This window comes from Pholcus phalangioides, unplaced genomic scaffold (genome assembly GCF_987345545.1).
Source record: "Pholcus phalangioides strain wild (caught in Gottingen) unplaced genomic scaffold, Ppha-v1.0 ptg000024l_1, whole genome shotgun sequence".
NCBI classification, from domain to species: domain Eukaryota; kingdom Metazoa; phylum Arthropoda; class Arachnida; order Araneae; family Pholcidae; genus Pholcus; species Pholcus phalangioides.
In genome coordinates, this window is record NW_028301616.1 from 33,193,793 (window position 1) to 33,220,714 (window position 26,922).

At 34.3% G+C, this 26,922-nt stretch overlaps 1 protein-coding gene across 12 annotated transcripts in view; it reads right to left on the reverse strand.

Moving 5' to 3' along the window:
• The window catches only part of Rbp6 (RNA-binding protein 6), a 481,799-nt gene extending 456,128 nt beyond the window's left edge, over window positions 1-25,671 (reverse strand). For 10 of the 12 annotated variants that reach the window (XM_089250884.1, XM_089250883.1, XM_089250880.1 and 7 more), the window contains exon 1: window positions 25,276-25,484. In XM_089250884.1, the coding sequence (XP_089107010.1) occupies window positions 25,276-25,337 (62 nt within the window). In that variant the 5' untranslated portion in view covers window positions 25,338-25,484. Of the gene's footprint in view, window positions 1-25,275 lie in introns of all 12 variants that reach the window. The other 2 variants (XM_089250878.1, XM_089250879.1) reach the window with 2 other exon arrangements.
• Window positions 25,672-26,922: the final 1,251 nt, after the last annotated feature.

Sequence of the window (26,922 nt, forward strand, 5' to 3'; positions counted from 1 at the left end):
CCGAATTAAAAATTATCACTGGATTTACTTGATTTAAAAAAAATGCTGAAAACAAATTGATTTATTTGCATAAAAAGTATTGAAAGTGATATGTATTTCTTTTAGATTGCAATTTTGACGAAAATTCAGAAGAAATGTGGTCACCAATTTAAAAATTTAAAAGTGGTCGAACCACTAATTATAATTTTTCGTCGTCAAGTTGCAACACCCCCCCCCCCTCCCCACGTTTATTGAATCACAGTCAATTTACGGCAGGCCGGGCTTGGGGGTGGCCAGATCATCCGACAGCGAAGATAAAAACCGAGACATAACGCAAATTCACCCGGGACATCTCGAAAAAGAAAATTTCAGAAGTCTTAGTGTCGAATCGCGTGTAAGGCAATGTGGATAAAACTAACTATTGGCTCTAAAATCCTGGGCTTTGTACTGTTCAATTCAATGTTCTTCAACCTTTTTCCTCATTGTAGACCGCTGAAGTTAAGTGAAAGTTTTCGGGAACAGACATAAATGGTCGAAATAATCTCCAAACTGGTGGAAAAAAGATTATTATAAGTAGAATATCTGAAACCTTCTAACTTATATATTTCACATTTTTATATTATAAATATGAGAAACTGCTTTAAGATAAAACACCTGCTCTCGCCTCTTGAAAAAAGATCAACACTTGTAATTTTTTAAAATAAAACGATTGTTGATTTTATGCCGATGAGATTGAGCAACATATGTGCAATGAAATTTTTTTCATTGTAATTTTTTTTATGCATACTAGTGTAAATTTCAAAATCTAAGTTTTCTTTTTAATATCTTCCTAATAATAACATATTAACCGGCATTTTGGTACATTAAATTTACATTAGTACGTAGCATAAAAATAAATTATATATAATATTGTTACACAGTTTGTTTGTTTTCATGCTCTGCGCACCGATTTTAACTACTAACTTTACTTGAAAAAAGTCATAACAGATAGTTAAGTTTTCATTTGATTGGTAGGTAGATTGATAAGGTAGCAGAGATCCCAATTTTTATGATGGATATTCTCCCGATATTTTTGTATAGAAGAAAATTGCGAAATAAATATTTTCCACAATTTTAGAATCAATATTCGCAGATTTTTATCCTTTTCAGACACTTCATATACTGTATGTAATGACCATACAATATATATATACAGTAAAACTTCGATATAAGTCGTCACCTCATGTTATCGAAAAATTGTGACGGATTGAGTGGAGTGACGACTTAACCGAAGTGCCGTCAGTTAAATGTGCAATACTGTGAAAAAATCGCATAAATCTAAAGTAAAATAACATTTTTTTTAAAATGTAAATTATATTTACAATATAAATAAGCCCTAAATTAGTGGGCCCATGCAAAAATCAGGTCTAGTTCGAACAGTCCCCCCTAACGTATCAAAAACTTGAGTCGGCAAATGGACTTCCCCAGCTAACTTTCGTTCTTTGAACTGTTTCCTTTTGGCACGTTAGGCTTTTATGGTGACTTAAGCATACTGCATTGCTGTTAACAAGCTTTTTTTTGTTAAGGGGAACCGTAAAATTAATCTATTCCACTCTCTAAAACTTTTTCATAGTGACGGGTTAAGCGAAATTGTCGACGAGTAAACGAGGGTTTAATAGCATTGTCGTCTAGCTAGATAGAAGAGCCTGAAGAAAAACGACGACTTAACTGGAGTGACGACTTAGTAGGGTGACGACTTAACGAGGTTTTACTGTAGTTGTGTTTCTTTTTTTAAATATATTTTTACGTTTTTTTTTGGCAAACTAAGATTTTTTTTTTCTCTTCTTCGGGAAATACCATTAGCATATTCTATTTCGCTGAAAGTGAGGTTTTCCGTTTTCCCCATTTTCATATACTGCACACAGTCCAGTTACATTAGCCTATATGAAAGCCCATGACGGCACCGGGCAAATAGATCAAACTACATTGGCTACATATTTGCCCCATGACTGCCAATATTCAATGTATTCATATGGAATTGCACGCATGTGAGCAAAAAACATTTATCGTCCTTGAGAAAAATTTAAGAAAAAAAGTGGAAGTGTTACATTTCTTTATATACAGGGTGGGCAAAAAGTCCGTTGAAACTTTAAAAATGAATAAAAACCGGAAAAACCACCGAAATAAAAAACGGTTTGCAGGGTTAGCATCGCTAGGTCACGGGAATTTTTTTAAGACAGGGAAAAAAAACCTCAAAAACAGCCGATAGGTAGCGCTGGTACGAGTGGCTTAGGTGGAAATATGCAAATGAGACGGTTATAACAGCTTGCGCTCCCAATCCACAATTGAGCCACAATCCACAATCCAGCCGCTGTGGTGGTCGAGTGGTTATAGTGCCGGACTCGTGATGCGAGGATCCGGGTTCGAACCCCACAGTGGTGGTCGGCTGAAGTTGGTTTTCTGTGGTTCCCAACTTCAAGGCGCAAATGCGAGCCGATCTCCCCGTTAAAAAGTCTCGCCACAGAGAGCAACAGTCCTACAACGATAAATCATTCAACCATAACACTTCACTCATAGTTAGTAAAACTGGGGGCAGATGACAGCACTACACATAACAAGCATTACACAGAAACAAAACTTTACGTCAGGTAGCACTACACGTACACGCACATTCCCGCATGTACCGATTCGTTGGGGGGGTTCCGCGGGGGGGGGGTGCATGTGTGGGTAGCAGTAGTAGGTAGGGGCTCGGGATCCATGATGTTCTTAACTCAGCCACCTCGTTGGGCAATTTGCCTGTTGTGGCGTTGTATTTGTATTTGAATTCACCGCTATATGTTTCACCGTTGTTGAAAGAAAGAAAGAAAAATAAAGTACATCGGTGTGTGTATCAAGGTACCTACATACTACGCTGATGTCACGTCATGTCAGATACGTTGTGAATTCTCATTCGCGGAAATTGTATGACGAGGAATTCCCACGTCACAAAATTTCCACGAATCAGAACTCACAATGTCTGTGACGTGAAATCACGTCACGTAAGTGTAGTGTGTTCCGACCTTAAGAGTCTCATTCCTTCGATCGTAAATCCATGTTAGCATAACCAAATGGTAAAATGAAACATTACCATCGGGGGGAAAAAAATGAATCGTTGTTTCCTCCCTGGAAAAAAAAAATTAGTGACGAACACAAAAAAAAAACTGGAATAAATTTTTCATTTCATTATTAGAAAGGGAAAAAGAAAAAAAAAAGGGAAAAAATTTACACGATGGGGATATATTAAAATGATGACGGCGTATTCTCTGCCGCTGTTTAGATTAATTTGAGCAGAAATATTCCAGGAATGCCGTATCACATGCATCGTTAATCTCACGAGCGCGCACAGCCCGGCATCACATATCGCCGTGATATTAAGTAGCCACAAAACTGCCAATTCCGCCAACTTTTCAGAGAGCAATTCATAAATATTTATATTTAAAGGGATAAAGAGCAGAAAACATGAAATTTGATGTCGCCCACGTAAATAATTCTAAGAATATTTACTATATCCATAAAATATTGAAATATCTTCCGTATAAATTCTAGAATATAATAATTAAGTGATGAAAATATGAATTTAAAAAGTTAGGGGCACGTACACTCAACCCACAGCCCACACGACAAATGTGGTCCTCGGTGTGATCTGATGTGGCACACGACATCAAACCTAATTTGGAAAATTGACTAAGCGGCAAATAAAAAAAAAATTACTATGTAGTTTTGTTACTATGTGTACGCTACGTAGTTTCCATCACGTGAGTAACGTGCACAGTTCCAGAGCAGTTAAGTGGCCCACGGTCAGCGCCGGCGCGAGGCATGAGGCGACGAGGCAGCTGTGTCTAGGGCGGCATTTTTTATGACAGATTTATTATCACGGTGTTTTCATTCTTGTGCAAGTTTTTACCCATAGAAATAATTTTAAAGGGAAAACGCAACTGTATAAATAAGCGCAAGTAAATACAGTACTTTTCAGTGTTGAAATGCTATTCAATGCACAATTCACCTCAATACACCTTCTTTCTCGCACACTTCCAAAAAGTGTCGCCTATCTCTAGAAAAGCTGGATTCTGAGGGAAAAAAATATTAGATTCTCCTCTTTTTTGTTAAGGATTTTTTCACTCTTAATCAACATTTTTCCAATTGACTTTCCTTTGAATGAATGTCTTCAATGATATTCGTGAACTTCTGGTTCGAAAATTCGAATTTTAGGGAAGAGTGCTTTTTTTGGACGCTTACGTTTAAGAAATTTGCAGGTTTGATAGTGTTTTGCCATGAGTAGGAATTCAAAATGAACTGCTCTAAGGGGTTTTTTCTTTGATCTTACTTTTAAGAAAACATTATCGAATAATAAGCGAAGATGCGTATACTTCAACACATGGAGCCCACTGAGGGCCTTGGATGCATAGGAGGGTCTCCTGATTATTTGAGAACTGCCAGAATGATTCATGATTTTTTCAAGAGAACATATGTAAATTGGTTGGCTTTGCATTTCAACCAGACAGGAACACCTGAACATGACTTGCCCATTTACTTGCCCACTCTTGGGAGAACTCTTAAGACAGTCCTAAAGTCGATGCGTTGGCACGAGGTTGTAGCCTTATCAGCCTATTGGGAGTGAGGAATATCACGAACCAAAAGCTTTCACTATAACCATCACCAGAAAAAAAAAGGTTCCACACAAGAACTCTGACATGTACTATAACTGAAATAATCATGATGCGGTGAATATCTCCTGAGTATGAAATTAAGCATCTATCCTCAATGGTTCAAGTGAGCACTATGACCCCCACGAGGGTAAGGCTGAAAGGGCCCTATCATCGGGTCCGGGACAAACCTGATTGTTTGTTGTTGTTGTTTTTTTCACACTATAAATTCACTATAGAGGAGGTCCCACCAATGGATCTCGGTCTCGGGGGGAGGAGGGACTAGGAGGGTATGATTAGCACCGAGATGCTCGCGGTAAAAAGTAAAAATTTTATTCTTATATGAATGAACCCTTTAACCTTTTTTTTTCATGTGGGGGTGCACACGTTTATTTTATTTCACCTGCGTAGACCTGTTTCTCTGCTCACAGAATTTCGATACCTTAGCGAAATGACATGTTGCCGCATAGAATACAGGGAATTTTTTTTCTGCGCAGCAAAAAAAAAACTCTGTGTACACGGAAGCATTCTCAGGCTCGAAGCGTCCACATAATTTCTAAACTTTTTCACCATGAAAAAATTGTGCCTTTCCAGGCACTTTTGTCCATAACCAATAAAACGGGTAAAAAATTAAATTTCATCAGCAAAAAAATATGCCCTCAAGAAAATATCGAAAACAATAATACAGCACATCAGAAAGACATAAGACGGCACAGGTCCAGATCACTCAAGCGGAGACCGAGCTACGTTTACAGATCATTTAGTTTTGTGACCCGTGATACGTTTTCAAAACACTGAAGTGGCCCGAACTCTCCTACTTTTTCAGCACCTTTGAACTGGTGGAGGTCTGGAGCTATTCATTACGTCTCATATATTCTGTGTAGTGCCAAAATTTCACTGCTGATTGACCTCGCGGTGTGTAATTTCCGGTTTTTATTTTCCTAGGGAAAATATCCTATATGTACGAACGTATGTATATATGAACGTATATGTTTACATAGTTTGCATAGTTGTTGGCGGCACGGACTAGCCATTTCCAGTCGGCGACATCCCACACACAAAACACACTCGGAAGTGAATGCTCATTTTCGTCCACGAACCGCAAACTCGTGTCTAGCATGTAGACGACATAATAATGCACAGCAGAATGCATTATATGCCCGCGCACTTACCCCCACACGCAGTCCATCATTTCGACACACACACACACACACACACTAGGCATTTTTGAATAAGTTCTCTTCTCTCAGACCTAGGAAATTATGCCCATCGCACTGCCGTATTAAAGTAAACGTGATGCACCATATACCCGAAATTAACGCGGCGAAAAAGTCTGTGCATTATTTTTTTAAAGAACGATTAGGGAATTTTCGTAGGCGTAGTTAAAATAGCGGATGACCATTAAAAGAGGGAGAATATCTCTCTCTTTTCCAGGTATTATAACATCATTATATACTCTTGGGAGAACGTGTGTATGTGTGTGTGTGTGTGTGTGGGTGTGTTACACCGTAATTTCCTGCGTATAACCTGCAGATGCGAAATTCACTGTTTCGAGAAAAAAGTATCACAGTATAATCCGTGAATCTGCATAAGCACTTTCATTGACCAATAATGTAACTTAAGGAATGAAAAAGAAAATTCATAGAAAAAAAATTTTTTTACTCACATCTATGCGCCGTCTACAGTGGAACCTCCCCGTTATAACGGACACTTTTCCGATTCACTCCTCGTTATTGAACACTACCGATAGCGGACAGTAAAATCCGGTACACAAATTTTTTTTTAACTAATTTATTTTTTTTTTTGTCATATTAGATTCATCATAAACAACTAAGATTATATTTAATCCTAAGGGGCCATTCAAGTATTACGTCAACATCGATGGGGGGGGGGGGGGGGGTTCCGATTTGCTGACTTTTGATGACAAGGGAGGAGGGGGAGGTTTGGATAATGCTTACGTCATAAACCACCCATTATGAAAGTATGAAATATTCTTAATGGCATCTTACTCGATGCGCCAAAAACAAGAAAAACCTTTCGATATAGTTTGTGGGCACTTGAAGTAACATCCCCCCCTCCTATTGATAAGTGTTGAATGTTTCATGAATGTTTCTCCTCATGAATGTTTCTTCTTCACACTTATTTTAATTTAACTTTCATTCAAAAGCCACTTTAGTAATCTCTAAATGTTTCGCGGATCCAAGTGATCTGGAAATGTGTCCGGGCCGCTTAAGTGCTCTAGTACTGTGCCACGCATCACTCAAGTGATCCGTAATTATATGCCGTGGATCACTTAAATAATCTGAGAACGTGCCGCGGGTAACTTGAGTGATGTTGAACCGCACTGGGACCACTTAAGTGCTCTAAAACTACGTCACATGTCACTCAAGGGATGTCTAAATGTGTCACGGATCGCTCAAGTTTTCTGGAACTGTGTCCCGGGATACTTAACCGATCTTTAAATGTGCCGCTTAAGTTCATTTTTACAAAATTAGGTTTGAGGAGGGCAGGCCTCATCAGATCTCCCAGGGCTATATTTGATCCACGGGCCAAGGGCGTTTATGCGATTTATCATTATATGCCTTAGAGGGTGGGTCGCAATGAATTTATTAAAGATAAATTTTGAGTTCATAGCCTTCAAATAGCATTGAAATTAACAGAAATGGATTACAATAACATATAAAGGTAATTTCTTCAGAAATTTCAATTAAGGGGGCACGAGTCCCCCTATGCCCCCCGTGTACGTCACTGATCCTACCAATATGCGTTAGGATTCAGAAGGGCTGAGCTGATGACGAAATTTTGCTGACAACGGGGGGGGGGTCAGAGTTTTGCTGACTTTTGCTGATAATGGGGGGAGGGGGTCAAAAATGACTAAAACTTTGCTTACGTAATACTTGAACGGCCCCTAAGCTGGCGTTGGTAAATACGAAAACTTGGTCCAGGATGTTGAATTCGAATGGTAATGTTTGTTGATATATGCGAAGAAAGCCAGCATTACAAGACTGATAATATTCTCATGAATGTTTCTTCTTCACACTTATTTTAATTTAATTTTCATTCAAAAATATGTGTAGCGCACATATCATGTACAGGTAAAAATAATTAATTAGTTTAATGAATATATGAATGGTTATATATAAATTTTTCCATATTTGTCAGACTTTCAAACTTTACTTGGGAATTGTGTATAATCGTCGGTAAAAGTGGTGAATGTAGTGAAATTTAATCAAACTGTTTTTATCTAGGCGATTGATGATCATGCATATATATAATCGCAGCTGTATCTCTTATCATTAAAAAAAACTTATAACAATGAATTACGACCGAAGCCAAACGTCGTATAAATGTGAAAATAGTATAAACGTGGTTCCACTGTATGTATATCGTACCTCACCATTTTCGGACAAAATTTTTGGTCCCATGACTGTCCGCTATCGCTATCGAGAGATTCTACTGTATATTGTCTTTAAAAAAGATTTTTTTTTTTGCAAATTTATTTTTGAAAATGTATTTTTTTTACAAAATCACCCTTTCCCCGGCATAGCAAGAATCGATAAACATTCCTACAAAATGGCATTTTTTTTCCATGCAGTATATAGGCTATCTTCTGATTTCAACCTTTTTGACAGGCATAGTAGAAATCATAATTTCTGAACTGAGCCCACATAAAACTACATTTCCAAATGCAATATCAGTTCAGATATTTCGATTCAAAAATGAAGCAAATGAAGGAAAGAACATCGTGTATCGACACTTTCCTCGGCATAATTGAAATCACTAACCCCCCTATAAAATGTCACATCTTTTTCTCATGAAGCAGGCCGCGGTGGGGGGGAGGGGATTCTTAACCTTTTCTAGCCGCCACCCAACATCAACAACACGACCAACTTCGCGACCTCTCGTTCTACTTTTATTTTGCGAAAATCTTATTAATAGGACTTAATTAATACCTTTAACATGGTGAAACATACTATGCTCTAATAGAAATATCATTAAAAATAGTATTTATATATAGCCATTAATTTATTTAAAATTTTCTTACACATGTTCTTCATTGTATATGCTATCCTAAATTTCACATATCTTGGACACTTAATTTTTCAATTTAAAAATAATTTGAAATTTGAAATTTTAATCAATTTGATTGAATCAATGAAATTTCAAACTTTTGCTTCATTTCATGAACTGAACAGTTTCCGTTATTTTGAATCAATTCCTAATTAAATTACATTGATATAGGTATTCTATCATGCGCGCAATCTGTTTTTAGTGGGCTATTTTTTTTAAATTTACCAAAAAGTAAGTATAAAAGATATGTAAAACTTTTCACTAGCTCAGGGTAGCATATACAATTCAGAACAGGTGTAAAAAATTTGAAATAAATCTATGGATAAATACTGTTTTTTTATGGCATTTTATGTAAAATTAATATTAATAATATTCCTGATCAAAAAATGTTTCGTTTATGAAATCAGTGAAACACACACAGTAGTCAGTGTCGTCTTTATAGTTAGGTAAACGGGAACTGAGCCTAGGTAGTGCCGTTCTAACACATGGGCTAACCCGGGCACGCCTCAAGTGCAGAGAGAGCCTCTTGAAAATGAGATCTGATTAAAAAGTTTGAAATTAAACATGAAAATTGTTAGTGCGAGTTTCTAGTCTGAGAAAAATCATTTGCCATTTAGACGTTCTTAAGACGGCCCGAATGATTCCCCCCCCCCCAATTATTCGAAGCTTCCACTGATTTTGACCTCTTATTCCTTTCATAAATTCTATATTTGAATATACTATATATACTATCAAATACTATAGTTCTGAATTTCCCAAACATTTAGTTTTAATCACTCTAAAACTTAAAATGATTTCATGCTTGTATGATGCGACTGACCTCGAATACTTTAGATTCCAGACGTTTTAATCGATATATTCATACTTACACAGAATCATTTCATCCTAAAGATGCATAATTTTAACTGTAAGTAATTAAACATGATTTAATTATGAATTTAAATTGTTTCAATTTTTTATTTTAAATTTTTCCCATAAATCAAAAAACAAATCAGGAATAAAACTTCCCATCCTCTTTTATTTTTATTATTACACGATTCAAAATGTAAATTTATGTTCACGCTGGAAGCGTTCCAAAACAATTTTCTTCCGCTGCTTTATCGTATCCTCTTCCACTTTAAAGTCTTCTAATTAATATTTACCAGCATTTACGAAATTGAAAATAATTCAGTCCAACACAAATGCAATTTCTTTACTCGTATCGAACATTAATAACAAAAACCTTATGCATACACGTACACACATATATAATAATTACTTATTAAAATGTATATAATATAAGTCGCTAATCAACATGGGAATTCAATTAATTATTGTTGATAAAATTATATTCACGAGTGACTTATTTGGTTTCTCTTCATTAAGAAAAATAAAATTGAATGTTTACAAGAGGAACGGAGTGTTTTAACACAATAATGCTCAAAAGATCTAGTTTCCCTAATTGAGCTTGCAATTAATTAATTTCATACATGTACTTATTTAGAAGAAAATAATTGTATATTATGTATAAAATTTATTTTCCATCTTTTAACAAAATCAAAGATTTTTGACCGATCCTCGTTGAATTTTGCTTATGGACCAAACAGGCCAATGCACTAAAACTATAAAAACTGGAACTTGGATGAACTCTACAAATGTCGAATTACTTCCAGTCAACAGTTTTTCTCGGCTTATAACAATTACCTTTGGAATTGTTACTTTCTTTAGCACGATTACGAAACAGTTTTTTTCCCACAAATAAAGAGACATTTGTGTTGCTTAGTTCATCAACTTTTTTTATCCTTTTCAAAAACATTTCTAGATAGAGCCAAGGCAGTGCCGGGTTTGAGCATTTTTCTTGTCCTATCCAATGCGTGGATAACGTTTTCTGAAACATAATTATGGATCCTTGTAGTTCCTCTGCATTCATTTTTTTAAAACAAAAAACGAAATCTTTAAGATTCTGAAAATTAGCTTTGTTGTATTGTTCGAATAACAAAAAAATTAAGCTGTACTAAAAGATTAAAATTTAAATGTTAAAAACTTCCTTTCAACTAATCAGAACTCAATTGCATTTCAACTTTCCAGAATTAAACTGATTTCAGTTATTCAAAACTGAATTTCTTTCCACCTATTCGGAATTAAATCGCTTTCGCACTATTGAGAAATAAATTGCATTCTAACAATTCAGAATTAAACTCACAATCGAACTACCTTTCAACTACTCAGAATGAAATTTCATTTCAACCATTCATAATTAAATTACATTTAAACAATTCAGAATTAAATTAAATTTAAAATATTTTATTCCAAAACAGATCGAACATAAGAACTCAAAAACAGCAAGATATTTTCAACATTGCGAAAAAGCTTACTATTAAGGATTGTAAAACCAGGACTTCCGGATACTTTATAGATACAATATAATTAATATGTTGGTTAAACGCGAAAAAGAACTGTGAAATATTGCACCTGAATCCTTCACACAATCTACTTTCCTTGAGGTTATTACCTTTATTGCAAGATATACAGAAAACGGGATGTTGTGAAGATATTTATTATTTTAGATGTTGATTTTTTTTAAGGAAACTCATCTCTGCCTCTACCGGGAGTCGAACCCAGGTCTCTCGATTGCCGGACGTGTGTTCTGACCACTAAGCTACAGAGGAGATAGAGACTTTCCTTCGTTAGAGCGTATATATCCTTCCTTAAAAAAAATCATCATCTCAAATAATAAATATCTTCACAACATCCAGTTTTCTGTATATCTTGCATTGACAAGTGGAGAGCGACATCATGTCATATTACCTTTATTCAAAATTAAATTCACAATTGAATTTATAGAATGAAATTGCATTTCAACTATTCACGATGAAATTGAATTCAAACTATTCACAATGAAACTGAATTTAAACTGATCAGAATTAAATTGAATTTAAACTGATCAGAATTAAATTGCACATTTCCACGATTCATAATTAAGTCGCATTTCTACTATTCAAAATTAAGTCGCATTTCTACTATTCAAAATTAAGTCGCATTTCTACTATTCAAAATTAAATTGCATTTTGAGTATTCATAATTAAGTTGCATATCACCTATTCGCAATGAAATTGCATCTCCACTTTTCACAATTACATTGCATTTCAACTATTCAAAATTAAATTGCATTTCAACTATTCAAAATTAAATTGCATTTCAACTATTCAAAATTAAATTGCATTTCAACTATTCAAAATTAAATTGCATTTCAACTATTCAAAATTAAATTGCATTTCAACTATTCAAAATTAAATTGCATTTCAACTATTCAAAATTAAATTGCATTTTTCACTATTCAAAATTAAATTGCATTTCTCACTATTCAAATATGATTCAGAGCAGCATTTAGAAATAATTCTGTAACAGATATTTTTATCTGACGAGCACAAGAAATCAGTAATAACACGAGAGTTAAATTTAATCTGGAACGAAAGTGCAGGATAAGTTTTATTAAACTCCACTTACCAAGATCGTTATAAAGTTTAATGGACGTAAAAATCTATTAAAATAAACCGATTCGGTAACGAATAAACTGTACGATTATTATAATTAGATTATGCACTTTTATGACGAATGCTTTCTGTTATGGTAATCCCTTGTTTTATTGGGTGTTGCTGTATATTCTTCCTTTTCACTGGAATAACAAAACACATTTAACGAATGAGAATAAAATATCCGAAAATATAAAAGACCAGATGCATCAAAGAAAATGTATACGAAGAGAATATTTTTCTTCTCCTAAACGAATTAACGTAACTGAAACATCATTTGCCTCTTCACTTTCATGTGGAATTTTTGCTGTCTGTGCTTCTCGTGAAATCAGAATCAAATCTCGCAGCGCAAAAAAAATAAAAACCTTATTTGAGAGCTAGATTATTTTGTAGCATGTAAGAGAAAGAATAAAGTAAATCTTGTGACGAGATCTTGTTAAAATTACTCAACTAAGCGTTCGAAATAACCAGCAGACATAGTAGAATAATTTCCCGGGCATTCATCTCACATTTTTGTTACATTTCTTTTTCTTCGTAGAAACTTTTATTCGAGATTATGTTTGCACGCGTATCAGTTGAGTTCGCTTATAACATACCTACTTGATGATTTGAAAAGTGTATGTCATAAACGACGTGCATGTTATAAGCGAGGTTTTGAAATTCGCTTATATAGCAGTTGTATAAATGAATAAACTGCATTAAGATAGTCATGGACAAAATAAGCTTGTGAAGCACATAATTAAATTTTAGGTAGAAATAATATATATTTTGGTGGATATGTCCTGAGGAATTAAAAAAAATATATTACACATATGATATACCGAACATGCATAAATTACATGCTTAATTTAACTGATTTCACTGACATTGTTTGGGGGGTTTATGTTAATAGTTTTCATTCAAAATCGTCATCATATTTCTAATTAATTCATAAAGATGCAACTAATGTTCCTACACAATATGCTTTTGCATATTCTTTCTACACGTAGAGATTTGATGGTTTTAATACAGTACAAATTTATACTTTACGCGATCACAATGGTTGTTCTTTTTTCACTGCCATCTACCAGGTGATCCAGAAGTATCAGAAAAAGCAAACATTCGATGATTTGAAAAGCATCGACGTTGCAGTTTTCAATAGAAAAAGAGGAAAGAAAAAAATGGTTTTTTTTTAAATAACAAGAAATTTCCAGCAGAATAAAGTACGTACTAACAGACAGCGCTTTCTAGCCATCCATGCGGATCCAGAGTAATATGTTGGGGGAGGGCAAATTAGTGGGAACAAAGGGTGTACTTTGAATGCACGTCTCGTATTTTACAGGCAAAATCCATTATTTTCAATTGTAGTTTTTTTCCGGCTTTTAGAAACTATCTATTAAAAATCTAGAGAAGGTGGGAGCGGGCACCTACCGATTCATTACAGGGCCATCTATCAGTAGCAAATGTAATTATTTCGACCAAATGTTTCGTTATTAAAAAATTTCCATGATTTTCTGTGAAAAAATACATCAAAAGATATCGCCCGAATACAATGAATGTTGCACAAATAAGTCACATTTTGGTTTCAGTTTTCCAGGTTTTTCCATCCGAATCATTTTCTATGTTAAGAGAGCGTTTTTGGTATGTTATATCCACAGTGTATATTTTAAGGGGGGAGGGGGAGTATGCAATAACAGAGGTAAAAATGCGTGTGAGTGAATGGGCCAAAAATCGAGGATTACAAAATCGTATGTTATATTCACGGTGTCTATGTTATGTCCAGGGTGTTATAAATGTACTCGACTGTATCCAGAAAATTTAAATATAAATTCGATCGTATGCAGAAAAAGGGCCAGTTAACCGGTTCTGTAAGGTGATTGAGGAATTTGCGTATTTTTCTAGTCTTAGTGCTTCAAGATGGTATTGGCTATGCTGTATAACAGTGGTTCTCAGAATTTTTGAAGATCAATCTTCGTTTCTATGATAAATTTACCAATGACCCGCCTCCATCTGTTTTTTTGATGAAATCAATTTCATTCAAAACAGAACGATGATTGCAATGTCCATTTGCTACCAAATATTTCTATTGATTTGTTTCTCATTGTGTCCATATGCGTGATTAATCGATTCTGAAAATGCATTGATTATTGTGCAAATTTAGAATCTTAGGATATAATACATACATATATATATTAAGGCAACTGACTACGTTCAAACGTCGAATTTTTCAAAAATTGTTGAAAATGATTTCATAAATTTATTCGAAAGAATGTGTTACACAGAATCCAGAACTGGATTCTTTATTTTTGTACATGTAATGAATATATATGAAAATCAGTGTTTTTTTACATTTTTCCCCACGATTTTGTTTGGAAAGAGGGTATTCTGGTAGAGTACTTCCGATATTTTACACTGGGTGACAGGCTCTACATGGAAAGGTACATTAAAATCCTACATGAAAAAACACACACACAAAAAAAAAATACGATTCTACTACGCAATTCAAACAAGAATCGAAGAGCCACTGTTGTTGCTCTTCGTGTGTTCACTGTGGCCCGCGACCGCTTATCTATCAACCCAAGTGGCCGTGACAGGTTATCAAATGACTCGAGTGGTCTGCTCTGTTGAAAGGGTTAATCACCTCTGACGTAGGTGATATCAATGTGAAACATAAATTATCATTTTTATACTCGCGAAAACGATTCAACACTGGAGCGGAAAAATAATGTCATTTTTGAGATCCCAGAATATTTACTGTCCACACTATTTATATTGCAATTTATTATTCACTGCAAAGTAATTATTAATCTTTAGAAAGTTCCTTTTCTAATTTAGTAACTAAGCTACGATTAAGGTATCCGACTACCTTTCTTAACTGTTTTCTATGAAATGGTACTGGAGTGAACTTTAATAGCATTTTTTGATTGAAAGTGTCTCAAAATGATGAAAACAGAAATAAATATTTAACTGCCTAATGCCATTTTTCTGTGAAAAAATCATTTTTATGTCGCGAATTTTTTAAATAAAATTCGTGTAACATTCGGAACACGATTGCAAAATATCCTATGAATGAAATGTTTCGTTATTTTCACAGTATATTTAGCTAGTGACGGTGCAAGTTATGAATCAAGTTTTAAAGGATTGCAAGGTATGCTTATAAGTTACACCAAAATCTGTTGATGTGGTCTGAATATTTTTTTAAACTTCATTTTACATATCGTGTATAAAGCACTGTAATTAGACAAATGCAGACCTTAGATTTTTGTTCATAACCTTAAAAATATACGTCAGAAAATTTAAAATTTTGTAATGATATAATCAGTATAATTTTATAGAAATCATGATTCAAATTCTCTCTTAAGTAAAAAATATGTCATTCTTCGTAAAGCGCATCCAAGGTTTTTATTCACCGATAGCTTTTGATGTGTGTTTGATCATTTTTTTCGCACCACGGTCATTTTCCCCGCGGTCTTTGAATATGTTTCATTTCCTATTGCCAATTGGCAGCTTCATGTTTAACACATTCGTTATTCTCATTTTTCATTTTCATTCGAAAGCCATTGACAGTCAAACTCCTCAATTAAAACAAGAAATGTAAATCTTTTGTGACCTGTCTAAAAAAGAAAATCATGCACTGTAGGGTCAAAAGAATGATTTTATTTGCATTTCTTTTCTTTTTTTTTATGTAGACGTTTGCAACCCAATTTTTTTCCTTTCCATAGTTTGAATCACAAAGAAAGTAGTTATGTATATATATGTGGAAAGTAATAATATTTCAATACATTTATTTTATATGCGACTAGCTATAATACCCAGCGCTGCCCGGGTTTTCTTTAATTGCATTCACTTTTCAATTGAGCATTTAAAAAGTGACAACCCATTAAAAAGGCCTGAACTGCCATGCATAACACTGGCAGCAATAAAGAAATGGCAAACCATTATATAGGCATATGCATGTCCGGAACGCATTGGTAGGGAACCACGGTAACCAAAGTAAACATTCCGAAAGTGATTATTGAGGCCCAAAAAACCATTGTTGCCCGACAGTTTTTCACTCATTTCGGGCATTTTCCCAGCTCTGACGAAATTTGAAAGTAGCCTATCGCTCAAAAGTCGGGTCCTATTTGGTATATATGCAAAATTTGGCGACGATGGATCGAAAATTGTAGATTTGTATAGAGAACACACACACACACACACACAGCAAATCAATTTTATATAAATAGATGTTACGTCCTCTTTAAGACCCTGTATAAGGAGTACAATTCGGAATAGATTTTTTAAAATATTTTTCTATAGGCTTCATTAATTATGGAAACAATTATCAGCTCAAAATAAAAAAAAATCATGCATTGTATAGGGTAAAACCATTTGGAGGAGATTACCGAAAATAAAATAAAAAAAATCGTAGCAAAATTTATAACTAGAATAGCATGTAAGGTTCCTCAAGGTTTATTTTATTCGAATACCCGTCTAAAGATAGAATTGTCTAAAACGGAATGTTTTATAAGAATTTTTTTGTTGGTTCCAAGTAAAAACTCATAGAGAGATATTCGCCAAATTTTCTGCATGTTTTTTGTTTCGAAGACGATGTTTGTTCCAACGGAATAGCCAAATAATTCTCTCCCGGGCGAATATCTTCGTAAGCAAACAAAATAAAAATACTAAAAATGACGGAAGGAATGGTTGACTTCCTCTTCCCATTCCGTTTTATGTTTAGTTGCTGTCATCGCTCTATGAACGAGAAGAACCCTTTCTGTTTGGGGCATTGCTTAAACGCACTCAATTACAAAAAGACTTAGACTCTCTCTCTCTCTCTCTCTGCTCCGTTCATAACTAAACAATAAACTTTTAAGGATAGTGGCCAGGAACCGAGGAAGTCTAGCTTAGGAAACCAGCCAGCACATAAGCAAGCAGTCCATCCTCACTAAGTGTAAGGCATACAAAAACATATGAGAATCTTTCTCTTTCTTTTCTTTTTTTTTTTTTTTTGCCTGAAAACCGGAAGGTTGTCTATCAGAACAATACAGGAAACCGTAGCCGCTTCCTTGAAGATGCTTTGAGTTCCCATCGTATTTTTTCTCAAGTCGTTAGGCAAGATCATTGTTCGTTGGGAATGTAAACGTGTAAACCGGCAGAAAAATAAAAAACTTGTTTTGTGTAAATGCCGTTTAATTTCCTAACTATTCTCTTACATGAGATTAGCAAGGAAAAGACATTTAACATAATTTGACAGATTTTCAAGGATATTATATATTTTTTTCCCCGCTCGTCGACTAACTCAAGAAAACGAAATTACTTTGACCAAAAAATAAAAGTAAAGGATAATTACTTGGTCGTAACTAGTTGCTTTGTCAACCGGGGCAAGTGCGCATTTTGGCGCCCCCTTGTATTGTTGAAGGAGAGGTTTCAGAATAAATTAGCGCCCCCTCTGGTCCAACGCCAGGGGCACGAGACCCACCTGCTCCCCCCCCCCCCTAGTTGTGGCCCTGGGAAATTAATATGAATGGTACAAAAAGAAAAACATGCTTGCGACTGCTATACTTCATCTGTTTCATAACTAACAACATAATGCGAATAGTCCGCATTTCATTTGGCAATACTGAAAATCTGTCATCTCCTAAAGGTTCACTAGAAGCGCTGATTTCCAAAATAAAATCACCGAGGGGTTAACGCGCCAACCTCTCTGTAAGTATGAAAAGACAAAAATGTCCAACGCCCTCGTTCGGAATCGGTAATAAATTGTAGGTTCCGATATAATTAGTCGATATAATTAAAAAAAAACAAAAAAACAATAAAGATTCAAATAGAAGAATAAGTGAAATGAATAGCTTAATGTGCTAGAATACACAAAAGACTTAAGTTACTAATTTGGTAGCAGCATTTAAAGAAGGCATCTCCCACAGGTTTTAGAATAGTAAACACAGGGGATAGTTGAAATGAAGTCGACTCAATTGCCTGAACAATCTGGTATTTCAAGGAGCTGTAGATCAGGGAAAGCTGGCGCAGATGTTACAAAAATTAGCAGTTCTTCTGGTGAACATAGGAGATGACAGCTTTTCAGTTATATGCCGAATTCGAGAAATAACTCTTTTTCACTCTCTTGATATGTGTGAACACAATTAATTAGCACAGTGTCAGGCATGTTTTCTTTTTGCGTCATTTAGAATTACCCTGTATTGTACAGTCAATGAGCTTTTATTGAATTTGCCGAGATCGTTGAAAATTCGACAAAATAAAAAAGGACAGAAAGTTCGAAAGCAATGGCGTCTAAACCCGGCTGTCCGGAACAGATATTAGAATGGTGTAAAAAGTAATATTTCAGAATAACATAAATATGTATTTTTTTCCCAGGTCTGAGTCATAATTTAGACCGCCAAAACGAAGGCAGTCTAAATTTCCGACAAGCGAAAATTCTGACACGGCCGAGAAATCCCAACAATACCTGAATCCCCACAATTTGAAAATAAATTCCATAGGGAATGTATCCAGCTGAATAAATTCAAAAACACTTATGAACAAGATGTGGCGGCGCAGAATAGGTGAATGTATTACGATCGAATAAATTTTTAAATATTCTATTCTAAGCGGACAAGTCGCACTTTTCGCTTTTTTTTTTGCTGAAATATTCATTCCTCACGTATTGAAAAACCAAAGTGTATTCACGCGTAGACTAAAATAAATTTTGAGAATTTAATTTTTCAAAAATTGGATAAATGATTGCGTTTTTTATTATTATAAAATCGTTTTGAAATGTCGGGATTTTGGTGCGTCAAGATTTCGGTTGTGTCGATATTTTTGTCGTGTCGATATTTTGATGTTTCGATATTGTGACTGCCATTCGAGATTTTAGTCTGATAGGATTGCGACTTGTCGGATATTGTCAAGGGCTGTGTCAGGATTCCGGTCTGCCGGGATTCAGGCTGTCGGGATTGTGACCGGAACCCATTTTTTCCCTGATACATTAATACTATTCCGATTAAATTCGAAAATTCAGTGTTTACCACTACTATTCAACCGTACATGCACCTCGCATACATTCCTCTACAGAATATCTAACGAAAAGGTACATGCAGGAAAGGAACGTGTTGTATGTTTGAATATACGTAGTCTTAACGTATTCGTGTTGTCAGAGTTATGCTTGTTTCATCACCGGCTGTTTACTACTGACGCACGAGAACTTAGTTTTGCATGTATATTTCGGCCTAAAATAACAAATTTGGCTCTAAATTACTCTCAACCAGCTTCGTTGTCACTTCCAATGCGGCTTAGAATGATGGAGCATAAAGTGTTGGACACTCTTGTTGAAGGGTCAGTTGGGGAATAAATCATTATTTCTATTAAAACGAAACTTGATTGTGAAATAAAGCAGAGATATAAAAGGAATTATTATTTTTTATTATTATAATCACCGCGATTAATCATCGGATGTTCAATCACGACCATGAGATACTCTATTCAACATGACGTGTCGCTGATTTAAATGCCTCTTTTATTATTCGGGTTTTATTTATTGGTAATTCATTTTAAGAGACGGAACCGGAGTGGATGGTTGCAAGTTCCGTTTATTGCGACTTTCAAGGCTATCCAGTGCATAATATACGCTTTTTTTTCGTTCATATAACGAAGGAATAGTATACACAATATTTTTGAAAACTTTTTCTTTTACACCAAATGTTAGTCAATGCTAAGGAAACTGCTTTTTAAAAAACAATTTTAAGCCTTGAATTGCTTTTAGTTTATTGTCTTAATCATCGCAACATTGAAGCAAACAATTTGTCACGCTAAAGTGGAAAATCTAGAATACAACTAATTCGTTTTAACAATCTGCAATGAATGCTTCTAATATGAATAATTAACAATAAAAATTATTATATAATGAAAAATTAGTTATTTTTGCTACATTAAATTTGCAGCTTCTCTCTCAATGATATATTTTGCGATGTATGTGAAATTATCACCTACTGGGAAATTGACGTGCACACTTTTTCGTTATATTATTATTTTTGAAATTAATTTATTACTTTTTCTGGGTAACGAAAATTTAAAATTTTTAAAAGAAAGGGTACATTTTGTATGCGTTGATCAAATGCGCATTTCATGATAGAAAAATTAGAGAAATATAAGGATAAATATTCTGCTAAAGATTATTTTTTTCTGAATTTATTGATTAGAAATAATAATTTATCATGTTTTTTGCTAGCAATAAATTGAATCAAAGTGGAAATTTCTTTTTTTTAAAACATCATTGATTTATTTTTATTCAATTGTTTACTTTTTTGTGATCGCTAAATATCAAATCTGCCACGAAACATTACAAACGCGTAATAACTTCTACTAAAAATACAAAAGGCTCAACACTTTCAACACTGAAGTATTCCCGTGCAATGGTAACAGCAGCACAAGGCTGAAAAATTCTGGGGCCCATTACAATGCAGGCACGTCTATGACGTATGTACACAAACATATACGTAAATGATATTAAATATTTTCAAATGTTTTCCAGTATAAATTCACTGCATACGTATAATCTGATAACAATACTCGACTGAGAACTACATCCGAAAAAAATCCCGGTTGTAAGCACGATGACCATGTGTCTTGTTGGGTCAAACGGGACAACATCGCTTTCTTTCTTCCACATTAAAGATTTCGGTATGTTATTAAATCATGCATTTCCTTTTCAATTGTTCTGAAAATGTACTTCCCTCTCCCTTGAAGCTAAAATCTTTTTTTTTTTAAATTCAGAAATTGTGAGGAGTTTTAATGAAGCTGTCTAATGTTTAGTAATAGAATAAGATACTTCTTTTAATGTACACACGGTACATTCCATACATCCATTTGTGAAAGTTTTCCGGACGAGGAACTGTGAATGTGGTCAGTTGAAAAAAACTGAAAGTAGGTACTTCTATTTACCTTAAACATGTTTCACTATAGAACCGCAAAAGCAGTTTATGTATGTTTATATGTTCCGTTTTATTTGTTTCTACAAATTTATGGATCACAGTGGCTGTTACGGCCCGATTAGGACATAGTGAACAGAGTACGTGAATTTTTGCCCTATAAGGGAGCCTTCTACATAATCTTGAGATTGATAAAAATAACTTGTAGGGAAAAAACGAGTCTGGTTCAACCTTACTATCAAAATATGCAAAAACAGAAAAACCTTTCGATGAAAAAAACAATTGATAACATCAACCGTAGTCCTGATAAATATGAATGGATTTTTTCTTCCCATGTTACGGTATTGATTTGTTCCGTACTTAGCGAAACTGATCCGAATGATAACGTTATCCGTGATTCTAATAAGTGCCTAAGATGCTAATAACTGTATTCATCACGGTATCAAAGCCCGGTTTTGGTGGCCCAGTAGAGCTCGGCTCTTAGCCGAGAAAGTAAAAGTGTACATCTCACGAATACACAAGCAGTCACGAAACGTTAAAAAACATAAATACCGTTACCGAAAAAATATATAAAATAGCAAAATTTCGAATATAACTCGATCACTCTGATTACACGAATTATTTTTATTGTGTGCTCTAATAAGACTAAAACAGATTCACTCTCACAATTTTCTTTTTTCATAGTGTTATTTTATTTATTTTTTTGTAGGTCACGGTGCAAAGGCCAAGGACATAATAGACATTATAAACCCACCCAACAACGATAGAGGAAACGCTGTGTTTCGCAGGGTGCTGCTGTGGCTCTGCAGGTACGCCGTGAGTTATAAGTAAAAAAGACCGGTCGCGGTGTGCGCGGAGCTCTCTCTCTCTCTCTCTCTCTGTCGCAGGGGGCCTAGCTGTGCCTGGCCTATGCTAGGAAGCGTCCCGATCCACAACCTCACCGAGCAGATGTTTAGGCACACACACAAAGAGAGAAAGGCTGACTCGCTTCGTAAACACCTGGTCGTATTTCGCCGTGTTTCTAGAGACCGCACCTAACATTTCATGCAAAAACTCTTTAAATCGAGGGAATCGATTCCTAAAAATTCGTTCAGCGTGCGTGAAATGTCACAAAACTAATTGATTTTCTTTTCAATCATTACTTCCTTTAACTGTAATCACTTAACAATACATTTGCATATGAATATATTTAGAATACGACTGATATTGGATGGATATTTTATTCATTTCTGTCCATTGGAAAGGAACTTGCAATATACTCAGTCAACAGGACCATTGAACCCTTGGTTCAAAATGGTTCACCCCATAAAAACGTATTGAAAATTTTTTTTTTGTACAAATACGGATGAAAATGGGTGATGTTAGCATACTTTTAATTAAAACAATATATCAACACAGCAATTTAATTAGATTGGATTTTTCAGTTCTCCAAAATGGGTTAATTAAATGTAAAATATACGGTTTACTTTGATTTTAATTTCATTAGACATCTTGATTCTAATGTTATCTTTATTTTAACATTCAAAATCTTGCTTAGCAAAGTTGAATAGTTTTTACCTTGAATTTCATTTCCAATCCCCTCAATTCGGTGCGCTTTTATAAATTTTTGAACCCGTGAAATTTAAGCAGATCTCAAAAAACAATACCGACAAGGAGTAAACTCTGTAGATTAAAAATTTATGTACTTATGCAGCCGTATTTTGAACTGAAACAGCAGTAAAAGATGTACTTTATGGAATGGACTACAGAGGGTTAAACACCACGAATCGCAATCACAACAGGGAGAAATATACTCGATATATATATAAAACCTATTAATCACAAAATTATCGCCAAATAATATAAAGACAATTTCGGATGGAGCAGAAAATACACATTGATTAACATAAAAGAAAAAGTATTTCGTTTCTTAAGTGCGCCCGGATCTAAAAATTTAAAGAATACATATTAGACGCGCACCAGATGAAAGATTCCCAGCGATCACTGAGGTTTTTCTGGGGTTCCGAGAGCAAAAGCAGCGGTGAAAAGGAATATCGAAAGAATATTCATGTTTTTTTGGAAAGGTTCCTGGGAACAGCCTCGTAAAAATGACTCCCATTGCAAGCTAAAACATTATATAGTAATACAATTACTCAAAGTGCTCCGTCTCTGGCAACTGAAGACAATTCTTACTTAACGTATTTTTCCTCCAACAATTCAATCTTAAAAGATATATTTACATATATATATATATATATTCTTCAAAATAATTTATAGACTGTGCATTAGTTCAAAGCAAATACTATCTTGAGGCGCAGAAATTTTCTTGTTTAGTTACAAAAATAACATGAGTCTTTCAATCCCAAACACATACATTCAAAAGCTATTAATTGAAAAATTATTGTTAAATAATCCAGAGAAAATGCCGGATGCAGCTGATAATTTCACATTGATTGATATATAACAGAAAAGTTATTTCATTCCTAAAAAAATGAAATGTTTCCCCGTAAATTCAAAGAATTCATATACATTCACCAGATCAAAAATTTCCAGCCGGGGTCGGGAATCACTGATTTCTTTTCAGAGGTTCCGATATCAAAGGAAGACATAGAAATATCGAAGTAATATTTGTGTGTTTTTCGGAAGGGTTCCGGAAACAATCTTGTAAAAATCATGATTTCTATGCGAAGTGAACTAAAGCGATAGATAATAGCAAAGTGCTGCTCCATTCCAGTCACTGTGAAAACAATTTTTACTCAAACGTCTTTTCTCCAAGAACTCAATTTTGAAAAGGAAAAGAAAATGGAATTCACATGGTCTGTGCATTGATTCAAAACACACTGAATACTATATTGAATCACAAAAATTCTCTTGTTTAGACACATAAAATCACACGAATTTTCGATCACAAACAATATACTCATGTATAAATTCAAATATGCAGATGCATAAACTCAGAAAATACACATAGAGGCACCAGATAGAAGATTTCAGTTAGTGGGGTTCCGATATTAAAAGAGTTAAAATACCGGAAGACCATTCATGTGTTTTTCGGAAGGATTCCGGGGAACAATCTCATAAAAATCGCGATTTCCATGCTAACCATGTATTAAACGTTAGATAATAATAAAATTCACAAGGTACTCCGTTCCTGAAGATAATTCGTACGAATCTACCGATTACGATCAGAATAACAGCTATTAACTAGAAAATTATTGTGAAATAATGTAAATGACATTTCGGATGCAGCTGATATACCATCATATTTATAATCATAAAAATAATCATTTTTTTCTTAAAGTGTTTCCAAATATATCAAATAAAATGCAAATACAAACACGAAGGCCTGAACGAGCAAATTGCCCAGTGAGGTGGCTGAAATTCAAAGACGTTTGGTCAAAGATTTCCCGCAGGTGCTGCACGATCACAAATTATTTTGGTTCCAATATGAAAATACGAGATAAAAATATTGGAAAAAAGATATTTGTGTGTAATTTCTGAAGGGGTTCCGGGAACAATCTCGTATAAAATCATTATTTCCCATGCAACTATATAAAACGTTAGATAATAATAAAATTTCCTTAAGTGCTGAGTTCCTGGCACTGCCCCGACAATTCTTATTTCAGCATCTTTCATCCAATAACTCAATCTTGTCATCATTCGAGTAAGTTTCAATGACACAATAGAAAAAGGAAAAAAAAAAAAATTTCTTAAACGTCTACATACTCGAGATAACGAGAAGAGAAAAAAATCCGTAGACAAAGCTCCAGGTAACCAAAACCTTGTAATGATTTCGTGTGAACTATTTTTTCCTATTTCTCACGTTGCTCCAAGGAACAACAAGGAGAAGAGAGAGAGAGAGAGAGAGGAAAAAAATAGGCACTTCCGTGCGATAAATAATCACTAATGACACTCTCGTGAAATAAAGCATAAACAAAACAAAAAAAAGAAGAAGGAGATGAATAAGAAGAAACACACATACACACTAATCATTGTTATCGAAATGAAAAAGAGCTGGAACACCTTCGAAGACGTTCTTTTTGCTCCACAACAACACTCGAGACATGGGGGAAGAGATCTCTCGAAACGAATCATCAATCGCATATACAAACGCTTCTCCTTCCCGTCTCCGTTATAATGCATTTAAATCAGAGAAATATATATCTAAAAAATATGCACATATAAACTTACCCTGGGTCGTGGGGGGCATCGTTCTGAGCTTGGTTACTGTTTTGGTGGCTCTCGTTTTCCATAACGCAAACGTATACCCCCGTAATTCACACGCTTCGTGAATAGAGGACACAACCACTAAGAACAAACAGACGTTTTTTTTTTATACGATTTAAACCTTTTTTTTTTTGTATCTTTAGTTTGCTTGTAAATTTTTAAAGGTTTTTTTCGTGTATTTATTGTGTATATATATAATATATATAGTTTGTTTTTATATATTGTTTTTTTTAACTACAGCCTAAGAAAAATCTACTACTAAAGAAAGGGTGAGAGCCGAGATATCCGCTCTACTCAGTTTACCCTGTCGCTCTAACTACACGGCGATGAGCGGCTCTCACTACATCTACGGCAGAACCCTTCGCCGCGCGATCGTTTTCGGTGACTGACGCTACCGGGAAGAGGCCAACGCTCGCCAAATTTGGCTGAAGATAAGTAGCCAATTATACCCGTTGCGCAATCGAGGGAATTTATCAATAATTCCTACGCGAATCCTAGCGGAGAGAAGAGAGACGAAAAATCCTTTTTATGGAATTAAAGGGATATTATTACTATTGTTATTATATTATTATTATTATACACTTCTTTCTTCTGGATTGGATTTTCTCAATTAATCCCGATTTAAAAAATATGCATTGCTAAAAATGCATGTATATTTTTCATGACATTTTGAGCATTCTACGGATATATTAAAAATGTATCAGGTAAATACAGTCGTGGAAATATTTGTTTTATTATGGTAAAAATAGTATCCTATATTCATTTATTTATTTTGTTTCGAAACTAATGTTAATAATATCATGCAAAAAATACCTTCTCGCATATTGTTCTGTGAATAAATCTATAAATTATAGAATCTTTAAAAAACCTTATTTTCCCTATACGAAATCAGTTATATATTCATGTGCTTTTGGATTGTTAAAAATTTGACAGTATCCAGACAGTCGCTGAAAGAATTAATTAAAAATTACCAACAATGATTCCTCAAGGAACCATACTCGGTCCTATATATTTTTTTAAATTTATGATTTATTAATAAATATTTGTCACAATGGATTTTGCATGCATGATTTTACATGTATGTTTGGGATTTCGGTTTTTTTTCCCGAACAAAATTAATTAATTTAAACACGGCTAATTTTTCACATCTTGGTTTTACTTCATTATTGATTAGTTGTCTTATGATTTACATCAATGATTTATGAATACATAATTTATTAATAATAATTATTAATAATTTATTACATAATAATAAATGTATACTTTTTTAGAAAATTTTATTTATTTTTTCCAAAAAAAATTAGTTTGTTTAAATACGGTAAATTTCATACAAGTTTGGCTTCTACTTAATTATTATTGTGTAAAAAAATTCACAGTTTTAAAAAATTTTAAATTTGGCTGAAAGTGAATAAGCGATTGCTCAATCGATGGAATTTATCAATAATTCTTACGCGAATCTTAGAAGGGAGACGAAAAATCTTTTTTCACTGGATTAATGGGGGATATTATTATTATTATACGTTTATTTCTTCTGGATTGGATTTTCTCACTTAATTACGATTTTAAAAAAATGTGCACTAGTAAAATGCACATATATTTTTCATGGCGTAT